This window comes from Clupea harengus, chromosome 19 (genome assembly GCF_900700415.2).
Source record: "Clupea harengus chromosome 19, Ch_v2.0.2, whole genome shotgun sequence".
NCBI classification, from domain to species: Eukaryota; Metazoa; Chordata; class Actinopteri; order Clupeiformes; family Clupeidae; genus Clupea; species Clupea harengus.
The window spans coordinates 26,168,428-26,188,795 of record NC_045170.1 but is presented as its reverse complement, the minus strand read 5'-3'; the positions used below and the strand labels follow the sequence as shown (position 1 = coordinate 26,188,795).

The 20,368-nt window shown below is 46.3% G+C and overlaps 1 protein-coding gene across 1 annotated transcript in view; it reads right to left on the bottom strand.

The window, feature by feature from the left end:
- Positions 1–737: 737 nt before the first annotated feature.
- The window catches only part of pard6gb (par-6 family cell polarity regulator gamma b), a 29,473-nt gene continuing 9,842 nt past the window's right edge, over positions 738–20,368 (bottom strand). Inside the window, exon 3 of the mRNA XM_012838975.3 lies at positions 738–4,721. Within this exon, the coding sequence (XP_012694429.1) occupies positions 3,667–4,721 (1,055 nt within the window). The 3' untranslated portion in view covers positions 738–3,666. The remainder of the gene's footprint in view (positions 4,722–20,368) is intronic.

The window sequence follows — 20,368 nt, the reverse complement described above, 5'->3', positions numbered from 1 at the left end:
CAAGGTTGCTGCCCATGATGAAATCCATGATATAGGTTTATTGTTTCAATGTTTCATCTTCCCTAGATGTAGGTTGATTTGATTGATTACTTTATTTACATTTGAAAAATCAGTATAATAACAAAAAAAATAGATTATTATATAAAAATAACGGTCATTAACCAGGTTGTGAAACCACAGAGAAAATTAAGACTAATGGCCACATCACTGAAGAGACAGTGACTCAAATACAATTGTCAGAAAAAGGTTCCAAGAAAATATGCAGATCGGCATCTGATCATGCACCTTAACTTGGATTCTCTTAAGCAATTTCTTATTTTTGCTCCCTTCCCATAAAAGCCAGTTTGATGGAAATCTGGATATGGATTGTTGACTCCTACTCTAATTCCAGTCATTCAACTTCATAGATTTCTTTTGTGGGGATGGCTGGGCTCTTTGTGCGCAACCTCACCACCTGATGTGTTAAGAACTGAGCTGCCAGGCTTCGAACCAAAACCAAGAGACGTGATCATACCACTCCTGTTTTAGCCTCTCTACACCGACTCTCTGACCTCTTAGTGTTGAACTCTCTACACTGACTCTGACCTTAGTGTTGTACGTGCTGCTACCTACTTCAATATCCTCGGGCAGAGGTCTTTTGTCTGTTCCAGAGGCCAAGCTGCAAACTAAAGGGGACAGAGTCAGTGCAGTCGACTTCCTTTAAGTCCCTTCTTTTTTACACTTTTATAGGAGCGCCTTTTCCTGATTTTGCATTAGTTTTAATTTGAATAGTCTTTTATTTTCCCTAAAAATAAGTTTTCACTATATTGGTGTATCACTGTATTGTTTTTTTTTATATAGCCTACCTAATTGTTTTGATCCGTTTTCTTTTACAACCTGATTTTATGAAAAGAGCTATACAAATAAAGATTATTATTATTATTATTATTATTCATAATAAGATGAGCCTGTTGTAGGCTGCTGTTTAATTAAGGTTCGAAAGAGGGTTCACATGCCAGTGGTAAAATGACTCTAAGCACAAGACTAAAGCAACACTGGAGTGTTCAAGAAAATAAGTGAATGTTGAGAATCTATGACACTGTTTGGACACCACAGTCCAGACGTGCCATCCCACCAACCTAGACAATCTTAATGAATTCTGTTTAGAAGAATGTGGAGAGTCAGTGCAGAACAATGTGCCAAGCTGGTACTTACGGCTATTATCACAGCTAAAGGGATCTCCACCCAGTATTAATGTACGGGGGTTGAATACTTCTGCAAGCAGTATTTTGTATTTGTTTATTCATTTATTTTTAGTAGAGATTTTGAAAATATGTCTGAAATATACAGCACAGATGTTTCACAACATACTCATTTGTTAAAAAAAACTCATTAACTCATTTGTTTAGAAAAAGATTCAGAAAATGGTGATGCTTCTGGGGTTGAATACTTTTGCAAGGCACTGTGGTTCTGGGAAACAAACTTGGATGTCAGATTTCTAAAATGACAAACTTTGCATCATGTTTTCATAAATGGAATTTGATGAGATATCATTGCCTTTGATAACTACGAAAAACTTCAAAAGCAGTTTGAGAGCAGAAAAAGCTGATGGGGGCACCAACGTTTAGAAAACCATATCTACAACTAGACATAGGCAGACACATACTGCAGGAGGTCATAATACATGTGGAAGCAGAATAAATCCTGAAGGTTCTGTCATGATGACCGATTCTCATAATTGTGATGATTTCCAAAGGAATATCCATATCTTAAGAAGTGATCATGGTCATGATTGGAACTTCCAAATATGAGGAATTCTACACATATGCTTTGATTTTGTTTTGCTCATTGTAACTACTGAGAGTAAGCTCGTCATTGACCAAAGACTCAAGGCATTATATTGATCTATTTATGGAAAAATAGTTTGCTTTATAAAATGAACAGATACATCAAAGCAATCTCAATCATGTCTTATCTGAATGCAATACACACCACTATTAAATGATGAAATATGAAAATGAAACAACCAGTGCTTTATAGTGTAATGGAGAGGATTCGAGGTTTTTTTTAAAACAATTTATTCACAATAAAAATGGATATGAACACAGATTGGACAGAAATGGACAACAGCCTGACATTCCAGAAAGAGATTTGAAGAAATCTTAGCAATAAATAATACCAACGCAACATTTGTGTATCATATGATGGAAGCTGGCAATGTTGATAGAGCCGCACAAAAACTTTGCATATGCCAGCAGATGGTGCTAAATTACAAAATACGCCAACAACGCACGGGATGGTACCGAATTGTTCTCTGAAAAGCAGCATGATTACCTGTCTACGGTCCCGGAGTGGTAACAAAAAAAAAAAATATATTAAAAATAACGCGCGCAGTTTAGAAATATTTCCAGGGATCTAACATGTTATTGACTCGAAAGGTCTGCAGCTTGGGCCTCATTCTGAAAGATAAACTCCACAGGCATGTACATGATTCTAAATGACAGGAATCCCTTGCTCTTTAAATGTGACATTATTCCCATGGTTACATTGGTTGAAAACGATTAAAAATAGGGTAGGCTACTTCTGTAGGCTACCACTTATCCTAATAGACATCCCTTCACCCAGGCATTAGTGGTGATCAGTGATGCATTTGTATCTCACAGGCAGCCCAGGCTGTTCAGAGTGGTAAACAGCAAACAGACAGGACAGTGAGATGTGTTAGCAGAGATGTGACAGGACTCTGGGATGGAGAGTTGAGTGACAGGGAGACTGACCACGTGGCCTTCAGATGGGGCTCTGCCGCCATTAAAGCCAACATCAGTGTGGTGAAAAACACTTTGTGTATCTCCTCAGCTTATGTCGTGAGGACAATAAAATGCACTAGGCAAATAGAGGTTACTTAAAAAAAAGAAAATGTTTGGTTGAAAACATAGACAGAGCATGACAAACATATGACAAAGTATTATTAGTTAAGAGACTCAATGTAACAGCTCCCAATAAGAAATTCCTGAATGTATGGAACACTTTTGTAATGTACACAAAAAGGGAAAAAAAAAGTCCAAAAAAAAGTGGCAACGGTCCATTTGTGTGGCAGATTAAATTGAACAGTGTGGGAAATTCTACAATTCTTAGTGGAGTTGCCTCAAACTCATCTGTCTCAAGGGTAAACAATATTTCAATTCTGGTCACTGTTTCTTTAAATGTTTGTGTGGACTGGCCAGTCCCCGGATACACAAACCAACTCCAATCAACACAAATACAAACAAAATTAAACTTAGAAGATGCAAAAGCTCCAATTTGGTCCCATTAATGAGGAGATACAGAGCCTTGCTTAAAGGGAGAGGGAGAGAGAAAAGACAAAAATCAACAGTTATGTTTGTTTAGTGGTCTGGCAAATGCAAAAACAAATACAAAACAAAAATAAGCATCGAGAAGATGTTGCCATTTCATGATCGTATTAAGTATCTGTTAAATTATTCCTTTTATATAAAAATACTTTTTTTTCTGACATCATTGCATTTAGAAGGTTTAAAGTCTCCATTCTGGTGATGTTCCAACTCAGTCTCTGGGCAATTAGGTGTTTGTGTGTGTGGAGACAGTGAACGTGAAGGTGAAGGAAAGATAGAGAGAACGATAGAGAGAAAGTAGAAAGAAAATGACAATCAGTCTGAGGTATGGTGTGGGGCATTATAGTGTGATAACAGTGCCATCTTCCTCCACCCCTCCTTTGGGAAGGGCGAGGCTGTGGCGTGGGTCTGTGCGCAGTGAGCTGAGGATTTTGTGCAGGCTGCCATTGCTGTGGCGAAGACCAGGAGTACTGCCGTGGTGGGAGTGGGGGTTGATGTGGGGACCTTGCAGGCTTAAGTCTCTGTGGAGCTGGTAGCTCAAGCTGCTCGGGCCAGACCCGTTGAGGCTGGGCTGTGAGTGGAATGATGCCGTGGAGATGATAGAGGGGGGGCGCGTGGGGGGGCTGGGGGGTGCGTTGGGCATAGCATGAGGCGGGATGTAGGGGAGCTGGGGCTGCAGGCGCGATGAGGTGGAGGCCACGGAGGCGTTGGAGCGACGCGATGGCCTCTTGATGCTGCTCTCGATCACGATGTCGGATTCCTCGTCACTCTCCAGGTCATCACCGCCGTAGTTGCTGTGGGCGCCCCCGGGGATGGGGGAGGATGGTGCATGGCTGCTGGGCAAAAGGGCAGGGTAGCCGCAGGAGCCGGCACTGCTGTCCGAGCTCTGGCCCGAGCTGCCGGATATGCGGCTGGCACGCACCACGTTGTTGCGTTGGTTGACGGGCTTCACCGTGACTATAAGGTTGTGGCTGTTGGCGATCATCATATCCGTCACCTGATCCAGAGTCTTCCCTGTCACCTCGATGCCATTAACTTCCAGTACCTCATCATTGACAGCTAGCAGCCCTGTGCTCTCCGCTAACCCCCCTGGTACCATCCGTGAGATGAAGATGCCCGGAACCTTCTCTAAGCCATGGGGTGTGACACGAACGCTGGTCCCATCCCGTATATAGAAGCCAAGTGGCTTGTCAGATCCATGCCGATAGAGCCGGACCCGGCGGTGGGACTCAGGCAGGATATCCACATCGATGATGGAGGACACCGGTCGGAAGTCCTGTGGCATTCCAATGCGGATGTGTGGACGCTTTCGGTTTAAGTCGTTGCGGAGTGTCACCACAGCTTTCTTCTTCCGCGTCAGCGTGCTGCTGCCAAAGCTGCTGTAGTCCACTTCCTCTGCAAAGAGAAGACAGACAAGTGTCACAAATCACTGCTCAAATTATATACTGTACCCTTAAGTGGCACCCAGCTATCAAGATCAATCTCCTTCAGGTCCACACATCAAGTAGCCCTAGTTATTGTCCACCTTTGGAAACCGTTTGAAAGAAGAAAGGTCAACGTAAAACGAGAAGAAACGGCCCACTGAAGCTAAACCTGGTGCAAACAAAATCACACCGAGACTAAAGCTTCCCATAGCATTAGGGCACAACTCCACTGGATTTGAAACTGATTACCACCAAGCTGCAAACAGACTCTTCTGAAGTTCAAACTACAGCAAAAACGACTTTTACTCAAAACAACCTTCTTAAGTTTCAGCTAAGTGCACTAACCCTAACCCTCCCACTTCTACTAGGATCTCTAGAAGCCTGTATAACCTCCATGACAAAGCCCTGTGCACCATTTGTTTTCAGTCCCGGGGATCCCGTAGATGGAGTATCCTGTATCCTTATGCAATCGGGTTGTGGTGCAGTACTAGCCAGTGGATTGTGAGACTTCAAAAGCTGCTGTGCTGAATGGCTAGTTCTATAGCTAAATAGTTTAACCGTAAAAACACTTTAGAATAATTGGTGTTTGAAGAAATAGGTACTAAACACGAGATGGGACGAATGCGTTTATTTTGATGCTGAAACCCAAGCATTCAATAAAGTCATTACTCATATTACTCTCACACACACACACACACACACACACACACACACACACACACACACACACTACATAAAGACCAACTCCAGACCCATGTACAGAAAGGGGCAGTGATAGTGACAGAAGAGAGACTGAGAGACCGGACACACAGTAGATTGAATGCGGTCATCTGAGAACACACACAGCTCCATCTGTCATGGAGCAACTGTGCAGTTTGTCCTCCGAGCTAGAGCGCCTAGCAACATGCCAACATCTGGCTTCTTTGGTTGTGATTCACATGCCCCAGGAGTTCAGAAGGGGGCACTAGAATGTGCCAACTAGAGTTCAAACCACAACATGCTTTGAAGACTGACCAGTTACTCCCAAAGTAGTCCATTCGTGGCATTTGGAAGTTCAAGGGGAGTTGACAAACCTCCAAACCTCATATGTAACTCGTCTAGAACAGCTGGCTTTCAAGGTAAGTGTGCTCGTCATTAAGACTTGTCTAAACTCGTCCTTTTGTTTTTGCTCTTTCTGTTGGAAAGAGGTGGGAAGGATGTGGTAGCACCACGGGAGACTGAATGCGGGGTCATTCGCCATGGCAACTAATCAGAACGGTAGCGCTCATTTTGCTCCTTCAAGGAACACCCCAAAGAGTGGCCATCCTCACTGATTCTCTACGGTTCAAGTTAAGGTGTTTCACCACTTCTAAAAGCATCCAGAGCCACATCTGAACCAGCCTGTAGATATGCTCTAGGAGCACCCAGCCCAGAGCCCACTCCTCAGGTTAAATGGCCAGTTCTTCTAGTGTACACACATGGAAGTCCATCTTAAAGGGACACAGCTAAATCTTCACTGTTGTTTCTGTGTCCCTCTAATTATGGGCTTTAACTAGCAGACCATCCGATGCTTTAATAAGCTACTTCTTCAAGCGAGTGTTCCTCGACTGGCCATGTGCCGGGGCGATGCCACTGATTCTCACACGCATTCCATCATGCCAGCTCCAGTACATGCTTTAAAAGGCTTCTGAATTTCATCAAAGCCGCCTGCCCACAGATAGTCTTAGTCTGGGCCCAGACTGCTGCCTGATTAGTTTGATTCAAGCCAGCCAGGGCTTTTTTACCCAGCTCTGGAATTTAAGCCACTGGTGCAACTCCTGATGGAAAACACACACACACACACACGAGAGAAAAAAGAGAAAAAGAGAGAGAGAAAGAGAGAGAGAAAGACAGAGAGAGAGGGAGGAGGGGAGCAGTTATTTCCTCATTAGTCACTACCCTGCCCCCAACACTAATGAAAAAAGAGAAACAGTGGGTGTAGCTCACACAACACACACACACACACACACACACACACACACACACACACACACACACACACACACACACACACACACACAACAAACCCTTACACATCTTCCAGACTTCAAACCCAAATGAGCCTAGAGCTCCACACAGAGCACAGAAGTCCAACCTCCACCAACGCTCCAACGATCACGCCACTTGATAGCTGCACCCCCCTTCTTGAGGCTGGGCACGGCTTCCCAGAAGACACTGATCTCCTTGCTCATGCAGGTGAAGTCAAGTTAGTGCGGATACTCCTCAGGAGGTGAGTGAGTGAGGAGGTGAGTGAGTGAGGAGGTGGTCCAGGTCACATGCAGACAGAATGCTCCTGCAATCATGAGGTGCCAGGCCAGCAGTGCTGCCGACCCTGCCCACTTGGCCGGCCAGCCCTAACTAGCCCTGACAGCGGTAATCCCTGCTAGAGAAATACATCCTGGGAAAAGCAAACCAACATGTGCTGATCAAAGCCTGGCTGCTCGTTCACAGGCCCGGTCCAGACTTTGGCAGGGGTATGCCCCAGAGGCTCCCAGACACAAAAACAAAGTCTATGTCGGAGCCTGTAGATTGAGGCTCGACAGCCAGAGAGAGGTGCTCAGGTTTACAAGCCATGCCCAGTGTGTCCATGTGAAAGGCCTTCATATTGAAGTCCTTCCAACCAACAACAAAGCTATCTGAGCATGACCATGTCAACACAGACACAAGACAAATAGACCTAATGCTTGACTACCCATAATGCCATTGGGCACAGTCCCAAGAGGAGGCTTGACAAACAACCTGAAGCAGACGGACAGACGCCAGCAGTTTCAGACGATCACCGCCCCAGTCTTAAATCATCTCGTCATGTGAAGTCCAACATGAAGGCTAAGTATGTTTCGACAGATACAGAATAAACAAGTGTAAACGCAGGGTCCATGTCCCAGCAGTCTGACAGCGATCAGATCCCAATACAAGGTGGCAGTTGGGAGTTAACCGTTGTGCCTTCCACATGCTTGCCATCTAGCCCACTTCAGCTGATCGCTCGCTCGCTCATGTTTGAGGCTCCACTGGAACTGAAGCTATGAAATCCTAGTCAGGGACGTGGAACAAAGCCCTCTAGGGGTCAGAGGTGAGGGTTGAGAAGTCAAGGTGGCCGTTTGTGTGTGTCTGTGTGTGTGTGTGTGTCTGTGTGTGTGTGTGTGTCTGTGTGTGTGTCTGTGTGTGTCTGTGTGTGTGTCTGTGTGTGTGTCTGTGTGTCTGTGTGTGTGTCTGTGTGTGTGTGTCTGTGTGTGTGTGTCTGTGTGTGTGTGTCTGTGTGTGTGTGTGTGTGTGTGTGTGTGTCTGTGTGTTGGTGTCACAGGGGTGGTAAGGTTCTACATTCCTCCTAGGGGGTGGAGGTGGGGAGGGAGAGAGAGGGTCGGGGGTCGGGGGTTAGGGGTCGGGGGTCTCCTCTGCTGCGTCTCAGTAAGGCTGCCACTCTCTGCTCTACCAGCACATGGAATGTTAGGGGTCAATGTGCCCTGCAACCTGACGGCAGAGGACAGGTTTAGATGGTGTGTGTGGAGCTGAATTGATCATACAAAACGCTGCATATGCACAAATGTGGTGAAAGTACGAAGTATGGGACTAGGATTGTGAGAGGGAGAAGGTCTCACCCACTCATTAACTTCTATGCTGGAAAGAGCCTTTCAAGTACTGCAGGTTTTTTTTTGTTGTTTTTTTTACACACTCCAATAAAAAGCAGGAATCTAAAAGCTTTTACTGCTAGCCATGCGCCCCTTTCTCTCACTTTATTCTCACACTGTCTGAGACTCAGTGTTTACCTTTGTGCGTTTCACAAAATCAGTAACATTGATTTAAAAGCAAAATCACTAGAGCAGTCAATCACTTTATCGCCTATTTAGACACCTTGCTGAAAACACACTGTGGTTACTCTTAAGATATAATTTGCATACAACTAGGACATGCAATAGAGAGACCTGTTTTTGTTACTTAGTACACGTTGCAATGACATGCAGATGCATGAAGATTTGGAATTAGTGAAGGGGTTAGCTTTACCCCTGTAGGCAACGCGTGTGAGCAGTCTTCTGCTAAACGAAGGCTAGTATTGACAGTCCCTATAATGGACCAAGCAGAATGAGTCTGACCAGGCCAACAGGAGACTGCCTTCACATCATCTTCCACATGAAGCTAGCAGGACACTGGCCACACATGAAACATCAAACCTCCACTTCATTTTAAATTCCAAGTGCATTTTTTCTACACACAACTATCACCCACAAACCTAGCTCTGTACCGGCTGTCTCCACCCAGTGGACCAGGGCACAGAGAATGAGTGAGATTGGTCAGAGTTAGTGATCTAAGGAGGGATCTGAAAATGCATGAGAGCGTCAATGAGGAATCAGAGAGACCATATTGAGAGGGTGATCAGAAAGTAGGTGATCAGGGGAGAGCTGAGTGCAAATCAGAGTGATCGGTATGAGCACATGGGTGAGAGCTGAGAGCAACGGACGAATATTATGAGGGAGAGTAAGGGATCAGTGAATGAGAGAGTGCTGTGTATACAACCACGCACGGGAGATGGATTCCGTCATGTTTGACCGCTCTAATTTTGACCCTATTTTAAAGACTTCTACAAACAGACCCAGGTGTTTCCTATGAGTGATTTGCTAAAAGAACACAAGAGGAAGCTTCCTTTGCAAAATCAGTTGATCAACTCCTCTCCAGAAAAGAAAGACTGAGCTTTTCAGGAGGCGTCCTGAATTTAACACTGATTAACATTCGCAACCAGCCATTTCACTCATACAGCATGAAATCAGCTGGATAGGAATTTAAAAGCTTGCATTTTTTTGAAACGGGCAGAGATATTCCGATATGTGAGCATTATCCCTCATCTCTTTCCTCTTCCCCCGCCCCCATCGCTCCCTCCCTCCCAGCACTCCCTGTGTTTTTCCGGTGCACTGGCGTTCCACATCTGGGATGAGTTAGAGAGCAGTGCTGTGGATGGTGGGGCTATCAGGGCCTGTGTGGACAGATCAGATGGTCTCTTTCTCAGTCTCGCCGTACCTTTCCATCTCTTGTTCTTTCCCTGCCTTCCTCTCCTCTTTCCACAGCATGGGGTTCAGACTGTGGGGGATGGGGGCGCATTGGTATGTGAAGCCGGCGGTGAGGCCTGGGTCCTGTTCAATCACCACATCAAACTAAACTAAAATAGCTCCACAGAAAATAGCTCCAGCACATTATTGGGATTTCTTGAACAGAATACCTCATGAAGAAATCCTAGAAAACATGTGGTCTGTTTTGCTGGCCTGTAACCTTAGACAGACCTATACTGAACAGACAGTTTCACCTAGGCCATAGATCAGGTTGGCAGGGAAAAAGCTACAAAGGTCTTCTTCTAAAACCTGGAATATGAACCCATCAAGCATGGGTCTTCTAGAAACACGTAGAACATCCTGGAGGCAGAACATTATGAGGGAGGTAGATTAGAGCTGTACTGTAACATATAGGTTTATATAATTTATATTCAGTGAGGTAAATTAGACCTGTACTGTAACATATATGTTTATATCATTTATATTCAGCTAAGGATTAGCAATGTAGAGGAGGGGGTAGCAGCAGATTGTGTACATATGTGCACACTTTGTCTGGATCCTCCTGATTAAGGGTGTGTGTGTGTGTGTGTGTGTGTGTGTGTATTATGAGCAGAACAGGAAGTCATACGAGTGAGGTCATCACAGACCTTCAGTAATGTACATACAGGCTAAGACAGAACCTTCTGATAAAGGAGTTGTCCCTTGCTAAATGAGTCAGGTCAGTGTTCAGTAATGTACATACAGGCTAACAAAGAACCTTCTGATAAAGGAGTTGTCCCTTGATAAATGACAGTCAAGTCAGTGTTCAGTAATGTACATACAGGCTAACACAGAACCTTCTGATAAATGAGTTGTCCCTTGCTAAATGAGTCAGGTCAGTGTTCCTTGACATAGACGTCAGGGGTGAGGGGACATTCAGTGCCTACACAAGACCAGCAGAGCCTAGATGATAACATCCAGCTGAGAACAAACAAGTCTAATGCACACATTTAGAGACGACCAGGACTAGGACAAGGCATCAGGGAGTCTCTCTCTCTCGCGCTCACACACACACACACACACACACACACACACACACACACACACACACACACACACACGAGGTGGGGGCAGTGAGGCGACCCTGCTGCTCTGGTGGGTGGTGTGACACACTGTAGTGACCCTCAGGCCTCTGCCACCTGTCCCCAAAAACCTAACATTCATTCTGTTCATCCGAGAGGGACGGAGAGAGAGAGAGAGAGAGACTGATGAATAATGAAAAGGGAGGGAGACAGAAAGTCCTACTCCAGTCCAATAGGAACACTTAACAAGGCCGTGTGGTGTGACATCACTGCAGACACACTGGCCACTCAGAATGCATTTTCTGTTCATTTTGGTTTATGCATGAGAATCAATTCCAGACTCTAGACTGCTCCTGCTTACTGATACACACAGACCAACCTAGGAGTTGGACATATTCACAATGGATTTACGGTATGTGCAGTGAATATCTCGCAGGGGAACAATTGTATTATCATCCTGCTTGACTTGGTCTTATCCTCATGTAGTTGGCTGTGTTTGCTCTGAAAAGGTCAGCATTTATCTCTCAGAGAGATAGAGGCAACAGATGAGACTCCGAAGTGACCTAACCCCTCCCTGGACATGACCTCTCTCTGCCCCTCAACCCACCCCCGCACCCCGCTCAACCTCCGTCAGTGAGATGGACCAGACCTCCTCTTTTATCTGACATCTTCATGGGTGACACCAACCAGGCCAAGAGATGTGGGGGAAGGAATAGAACAGCTTTGAAACGTTTAGGAATTGGGAATGTGGTCTACTATATGTTCCACCACTGGGGAAGGGGAGGTCATAGCCCCTATTTGGGCTACATGCATGCACACACACACAGTACAAGTATGGATCCTCCAACATGCCCCCAAAGTCATACAATCTCAATTTAGAGAGTCAATCTACCATATCACAAACATTTAGAGTCAATCTACCATATCACACACACACACACACACACACACACACACACACACACACACACACACACACACACACACACACACACACACACACACACACACACACACACACACACACACACACACACACAATGTAACCCAAAACATCTCTCTTGACTAACCCATCCTTGCACGTTATCATGGCTATGGTGACAGACCAAGGTCTGTTCCGTTCTATTACGCATTGTGTTTGTGTGCGCGTAGCGACTTGTGACTGTTAAAACCGTCACAGACAGACAGACACACAGACATGGGGAAGCATTCCTTAAACGTTCCAAAAACTGCCTTCCAAAATGTTCCAACCTTGAGGTTTCCATGTGGGCCGCATGTTGAAGTGAATGATGCAGACAGGAGTGGGGGGAGCTCAGGGGGAGGGGGAGGAGGAGGAGGAGGAGGAGGAGCCGTCGTCGCTGCATGATTTGGATGGTAATTATACACTAATAGCAATGAAGCCTCGTGGTTTCACCCTCCATTGGAAACAGACAATGCACAAGGCCGGCACGAGCATACCTCATACGAGCCCAGCACTGCGCTGCGTCGCGCTGAAGAAGCCTTGAAGCCTGTGCTCAACCACCACACAGAAACTGCCTCCACAGCACTTCACTCAGCCACACAGGAATGTGTGGTCAACTGAAGAAAAAAAAGAAGAAAAGACCAAAACTGCTACCTTTTTTTCTTCTTAGTATAAATATCAAGAAACCATCATCTCTGCAACAGCTTCAGATTTCACCCCTGCTGAATAGTGACCTCTCTAAACTGTGACGGGTTGATGTGATGTCACGTTCAAACCTGGAGACTTACAAAAGGGCAAAAAAAAGGTTTTTATCTGCCACGTGGGGGGGTGCTTGTGCTGCGTCTGCCCCTGCAAAGATCTGTTGCTTGGAAACCATTCTCCAGGCGTGTGCAGGCCCAGATGATCCCTCCCACCTCAACAAAGACACGTCTTGCACCCTGAACAACACACACACACACACACTCACACTCACACACACACACTCACACTCACACTCACACTCACACTCACACTCACACACTCACACACACCTTCCTACGGCAAGGCAACCACACAGACCTTTTGTTTGGTAACATGCAGAAACAAGTCTTCTCCAACGCATGACTTCATGAGGGGGTGTTCGGTGTCCTTGGGCTGGGCCTCATTGGATCACTTCAGCACTGCACGTGCATTAACACAGGCACAGGCAACATGACACAAATACTTTCTTATTTTAGCAATCAAGCACAACCCAGAACCCATCACTGAGACATTCCAATCAGCACCCCATTCTTCCAATCCCCACTGGCTCCAAGAGCGTCTAGAACATGAACCAGACAGCGATGTTACAGGGGGCGAGGCCCTGTCGAAAACAGCATACCAGCTTTTTATAACACATGCTTTTCCCTATATGCAAAACAAGATTTAACTTGTGCTCAGATTGTCAAAGATGAGAAACATAATTTTCAGCCAGGCTGGATCGCATAGCCTAAAACTCTCCTCTCCTCTCCTCTCCTCTCCTCTCCTCTCCTCTCCTCTCCTCTCCTCTCCTCTCCTCTCCTCTCCTCTCCCTGCACTGAACTACTACTAACCTGCGTGGCTGGCCTGATGTCAGTTGGCCACGTTCAATGTCTGCTGTGGGAACCAACATGGCTGACCTAATGAAGTGTGCTCAAGAGACGCTGCTACGCTTGACGGCCCCTCCAACCAATGATGACTTCTGTTTATCAGTGAACTTGACGGCCCCTCCAACCAATGATGACTTCTGTTTATCAGTGAACCTGACGGCCCCATCAACCAATGATGACTTCTGTTTATCAGTGAACCTGACGGCCCCTCCAACCAATGATGACTTCTGTTTATCAGTGAACCTGACGGCCCCATCAACCAATGATGCCTTCTGTTTATCAGTGAACCCAGCAGAGAGAGGCGTCAGCAGTGGATGTTGGGTGCTTTGGATCAAGATGCAGGAACCTAGGAGTACTCGACTGTTCCTCCCTTTTTCATGCTCAGTGTGGTGACAATAGTTCAATGGGCCTCGTCATTATCCATCATCACCACATCATACTGCCTTCCATCTACACCAGTGAAAGGCCTTGCCACACACACACACACACACACACCTCACACAACAGCCCATCTATGCCATTGAAAGGCCTCACACACACCTCAACAGCCCATCTACGCCAGTAAAGGCCTTGCCTCATACACACACAACAGCCCATCTACGCCAGTGAAATGCCTTGCCACACACACACACACACACACACACACACACACACACACACACACACACACACACACACACACACACACACCAGCTCAGTGCTCTCCACGCAGTCAAGAAGAGCATCCTGTGTGCAAACTGAAAACTGACAGGCAAGTCTGCAATGAATGGCCAGCTGTATTGGCTCATATGCACAGATGCTGATCACGTTCCACTGTCCACCACATCACAGTCAGATACCTGCAGGTATATAGTCAGGTGTCTCACATGGTCTTCAGGCATGGAGGCCAGTTTCACTAATTGGATAGACTTTCCCTTTTTAGTCATTTGCTCATCAATATAGTAGTAGTAAATAATAATAACAACAATAATCATCATCATTATTATTGTTGTTCCATCATCAACCACAACAGTTCCACTCCACAGGGAGTACTCAGTATGATCGGACGAATCATCGTTTTTAGCAGAGGTCTGCAATGCCAGGCTAAAAATATAAAAACTCAAGAGGATTAAGATATTATCCCTCCCCCTATCTAAGAATATTAAAAAAGGTTTTGCTCCAGTGGCTCAGCATCATTGCCTGTGTGTTCAGGATTCATTTGGAGTCCTGGTCACAGGCATGCAAACACAACTCAGCCCAGCCCAGCCCAGCCCAGCCCAGCCTCCACACGCGGCCGCCTGCTTGGGTGTGTTTCCGCTGTGGCTGATAGTTCGAGTCCAGTTGACTGTTATGGCGCTCCCCGATCACTCATCAATGCAACCAAGCAAGCAAGCAAACAAGCAAACAAGCAAGTAAGCAAGCAAACACACACACACACAAAACAGCAGCCTGGGAGATGTCTTCTTAAATGAACTGGGTCCATGCACTCATGACCAGGGCAACAGTCCAACATCTGTTTCTTACTGCTCTGTGTTGTGTTTATGTGCAGTCACAAGCAGCTGCCACGCACGTAGACTGTAGACTGTGTGTGTGTGTGTGTGTGTGTGTGTGTGTGTGTGTGTGTGTTCATGTGTTTGTATGGATGTGTCAGCGGCAGCATGTAGACTGTGTGTGTGTGTGTGTGTGTGTGTGTGTGTACACGTGTGTTTGTATGGATGTGTCAGGGGCAGCTGGTACTTGAATAACCAATAGAAGCTCAGCTGAGCTGTTCACTATCTAACAGAAGAAAAACACACAAACCCATCTCATTTGAGTAGCCAAATGAACCAAATGAGTGTGTGTGTGTGTGTGGCACCAACGTATGCGGCGCTAGCTAGTGCCACAGGACCGCAGTGAAGCTCCGTGTCAATGGGGCCCTACGGTCTGTGTGTCCACAGGATACGGGCACATGATGGACAGTTAGGTTACAATGACAACAGATCAGAAAGAAACTGCACCCAAGTGCCCACAGATATTCCTGAAATATACATATTTGAACCAACAGTGAATATATACACTCACATCAGTAAATATACATATTTGAACCAACAGTGAATATACAGTATACACTCACATCAGTAAATAAATCACTTACTGATTACACATGTGCTTCCCATGCAGTCTTAACCATTTGCCTTTGGTGCGTGCGTGCGTGCGTGCGTGCGTGCGTGCGTGCGTGCCTGTGTGCGTGTTTGTGTGTGTGCGCGTGCATGCGCGCTTGTACATGTACGCTGGCTATATAACAACAGGGAGGGGCCACAGTAGAGGGCCCACTGTGTAATGAAACCCTTTCCCAATAATAAGCCCCCTTCCACATGTGTGGACCCACTTCATGCTCCCAGAGATTCTCAAAGACACGTTGTTGAGTGTGAGACACAGAATGAGGTTGTGACACAGACACACACACACACACTCACTCACTCGCTGTATAAGGTCCGGTGTCTGTGGGTATGGTGTGGCGACCGAACATTAGCGTTAAATCGTCCTGATTCGTGCTTCTAAAACAGTGAAACAATGAACCACTGCAGCAGTCTCACCCTAGACAGGCCAGTAAACATGGCCCAGACTCAACATGGCCCAGACACAACACGGCCCAGACACAACACGGCCCAGACACAACACGCCCCAGGCACAACACGGCCCAGACACAACACGGCCCAGACTCAACACGGCCCAGACTCAACATGGCCCAGACACAACCTCTACAACAGTGCAGGAAGACTTTAGGAAGCAAGGAGGACCAAACAAGTATAAACAAACAAAAAGGTAGCAAAAGGTGTAATTATATGTAACCAAGACACAGACATGACCGTAGAGAGATGCATTGGGGAAGGTCTAAATGAGATAAGAACACTAAATAACTCCAGTATAAATCCTAACCAGAAACTGAAAAAGCTAGTGACGGATATAGAAGCAGGTTTCTGCCAGTCCCACTCTGAGCTCATCAGATCGCGCTGGAAGGACAGAGCCACAGGAAATCACATCGCTACATGTCTGGCCAGAAAATATGAGGAGAATGGCAACAATTGAAGCAATTTAAGGAATGAATTATGTTTGGCAGTTTTCAAAAAAAAAAAAAAAATCTGAATGGAGCATTGTCTGTTCTAAAAGCAACAGTCCTGGCCTTGGCCTAAAGCTCAAAGATAGACTGTCCAAAGTGTCCTTCCAGGACCTGCGGAGGCTGTGTCAGGAAGAGCCAACACAACAGTGTACAAACACGGGCTAAATAAGCATTACAAAGGGGAGGAGCAACGCTAATCAAAAACAAATTGTCGAACCTAAACATCCCAAAAGTGCCATTTTCTTATCCCCCTTCGGTGCAAGTTGACAGAGAGCCGTCCTGAAGCAGACAGTGAGGCCACAGGATCATAAAGCCTGCTAAAACGCACAAACAATATTACTGTTTACCCAAATCACCTTAATAGCAAGACATATCAAAAGTTCTATTACTGGCTCACAGTTTTCTGTCAACAATCATTCCAAAGACAGCAGGTTGTGTTTAACCTCAAAGAGAATGTCATTTCTGCCCCCATACTAAATCAGTGGGGAAGAGTCCTGAGCTGTGTACAGAGAGATCATGAATAGACAGACACACTCTAAAAAGGTGACCTGATTGCTGGCACAAATGTCAGAGATCATCCTAAAGACAATAACACACTTGTGTTCCCAGCTCTGAGGCCCATCTTTGAACTCGGGCACTCTGAAAGCCAAGTGCAAGTTTGTATCAGTCTGCACATGTCTGGCCTTGCCCTGCGCTCAGAGTGCCATCAGAGGGGAATCAGAGAGAGTTGTCTGTCTGAATATGGAAGTTACCAGACCCACTCCCCCTCCCCCTCCCCCTCCCCCTCCCGCTCCTTATGCTTCACATTCAACAACTAATTACCCACGAGGCATTGCTCTCAGAGAGCTCACAGAAACAGAATCAGAGCCTGCACGTCTCTGGCTGGCCACATCACACTAACACTCACTCACACACACACACACACACACACACACACACACACACTCACACGCACACGCACACACTTACACACACACAGGGCCGAGTCCTCAGCCCACAGACCGAGGCTTTCAGGCTATAAACAACTGCAGCATATGGAGCTTTTGGGTGAAAGCAGCCTGCATGTCGTGGCCAGAGGGCGGAGGAGGGGCATTAGTCTGTCCACAGGTTCTTCCCTAAGGGGGGCCATCTTACCCCCGAGCCTGAGAGGCTGGCAGTGCTGCGGGGAGGTGGAGCTTGAGGACTTGTTTGTCTCTCAGCAGTGTAATTTGGGGATGATGCTGGATCCATATGTATCTGTGGGCTCACCAAGGGCTTGGCCCAGGCCACAAGTGCCCAGATTAGAAAGGGAGAAACCCAGCAGAAGGGAGTCAGCAGCTCAATGCCGAGAGAGAGAGAGAGAGAGAGAGCAGCAGCTCAATGCCAAGAGAGCAGGAGAGGTCTCCTTTAGGATGCAGGAGGAAGAGGCTACACGTCTGACTATGCCCTTTAAGTCAAGGAATACATCAAATACAACATGACTGGCTTTATATATATATGCTTCTCTGTGTGTGTGTCTCTGTGTGTGTGTCTCTGTGTGTGTGTCTCTGTGTGTGTGTGTCTCTGTGTGTGTGTGTCTCTGTGTGTGTGTGTCTCTGTGTGTGTGTGTCTCTGTGTGTGTGTGTCTCTGTGTGTGTGTGTCTCTGTGTGTGTGTGTCTCTGTGTGTGTGTGTCTCTGTGTGTGTGTGTCTCTGTGTGTGTGTGTCTCTGTGTGTGTCTCTGTGTGTGTGTCTCTGTGTGTGTGTCTCTGTGTGTGTGTGTCTCTGTGTGTGTGTCTCTGTGTGTGTGTCTCTGTGTGTGTGTCTCTGTGTGTGTGTCTCTGTGTGTGTCTCTGTGTGTGTGTGTGTACGTGGAGGGAAATGAACCACAGTGAAAGAACACAAAGGGACAAGGACACAAACTCATGAACCCTCACTTCAAACACAAAGTAACGGTGGGAGGAAGGGTGGCTGACCTACGGCGACGCAGTGTGCCTGAGTTCAAAGGACTCCAATAACAACACACAATGAAGTGAATGTTGCCTTAATCCTGCCGTGTGTCTATGGAGGTCGAGGTAAAGACAAATTAGGGCAACATTGAGACTTGTGGAAATACAGCAAAATAAGAAGTTCATAGGCAGACTATTGTCTTTGTTGGACTACAGCCGGGCTCTTCAGCAACAGACACACACACACACACACACACACACACACACACACACACACACACACACGAAGCATTGCATCAATCTGCACCTATCTAGCTCTGTCTTCATCCTTCTCCATACTCTACTTTCATTCCTTTCTCTTTCCCTCCTCTCCTCTCCTCTCCCTTCCCCCATCCCTCTCTCCAGCCAGAAGCATCATCTCTACCACTTTTACTGCACTCTTTTAATAGGAAGACCACACACACACACATACACTCAGACACACTTCTATTTTAACAGGGGGATTTTCCAGCTAAGCTTTCTGTGGAGGCAAGAAAGGACACTACCTACTAACACTAACAACGATAACAAGGAGTAGAGAGTAAACAGAACCATAGCCCAGAACCACCCCCTTCCACACACACACACACACACACACACACACACACACACAGGAGAGCCCATGTGTTAAGCACAAGGCTGATGTGTGTTCTCAGCCCATTCTATGCTCTTCTAATCACAAGGCTGAGGCCGCTCGGCTTCATTCTTCAACAGCTGGCATATGAGGAGCAACTATTTCACACCCTCTTGCTAAAAGATTGCACTCTTACTTCCAGTGGAGGAGAGCCAGCAGCCAGCCGTAGTGGGGAGGTGGGAGAGAGGAGCTCACAACAAGCACCCACCCATCAGCTCTCCACAGATACTGCACTTCACAACATCAAGGGACAGTCAATGCAAAGAAATATGAAATGCAAGTGCAGGAAAACACACACACACACACACACACACACACACACACACACACACACACACACACAGAGAGAGAGAGGAAACCTCAAGTAGTGGACAGCTGTTTCTTCACCCTTCTTGTCTTCACAAAAATGAAGAAAGGCTGGTCTATAAATAACACACTGTAAAGTTACATGCATGCTTTCAGAGATGGTGCTTTCATCACCAAGCCTGGAGCAGAGAGAGAGAGAGAGAGAGAGAATGAAATAAATGAAAGAGAAAGAAAGAAAGAAAGAAAGAAAGAAAGAAAGAAAGAAAGAAAGAAAAGAGGGAAAGGGCTGTTGGCGTAATGGCAAATAAAAGACTACAAGAGCAGCTCCAGTTTTTTAAAGAGCATGGATGGAGGAAACACAACAGAACAGACAAGAAAAATGATGGTCAAACATCGTAAAGATCTATGGGGGCACGTGACGAGCATGAGCCCTGAAAGCTGTGAGGTGCTTATGTCATAGAGGAGAGGGCTATGTCATAGAGGAGAGGTGCTTATGTCATAGAGGAGAGGGCTCTATGTCATAGAGGAGAGGTGCTTATGTCATAGAGGAGAGGGCTCTATGTCATAGAGGAGAGGTGCTTATGTCATAGAGAGGGCTCTATGGGAAGAGGGCATCTCTGAACGACCAAATAGATCCGATCTGCTCGGCTAATCTGCAATGTGTGTGTGAGTGTACAATTGATTATATGGGTGTGTGGACTGGACAGTGTTTGTGTGTGTGTCTCTTTGTGACAGACAGAGAGAGAGAGACAGGATTGGGACAGAGAGAGACAGATTGCATGCGTTCAGGAAGCCATTCTCCTGCTACAAAGACCCCAAAAGCCGCAGGGCTCTGGACTCAACCTACCAGATGTGCAGACTGCCGTGTGTGTGTGTGTGTGTGTGTATGTGTGCAGACTGCTGTCTTTCTGTGTGTGTGTGTGTGTGTGTGTACATCTGTGCAGACTGCCGTGTGTGTGTGCATGTTTGCA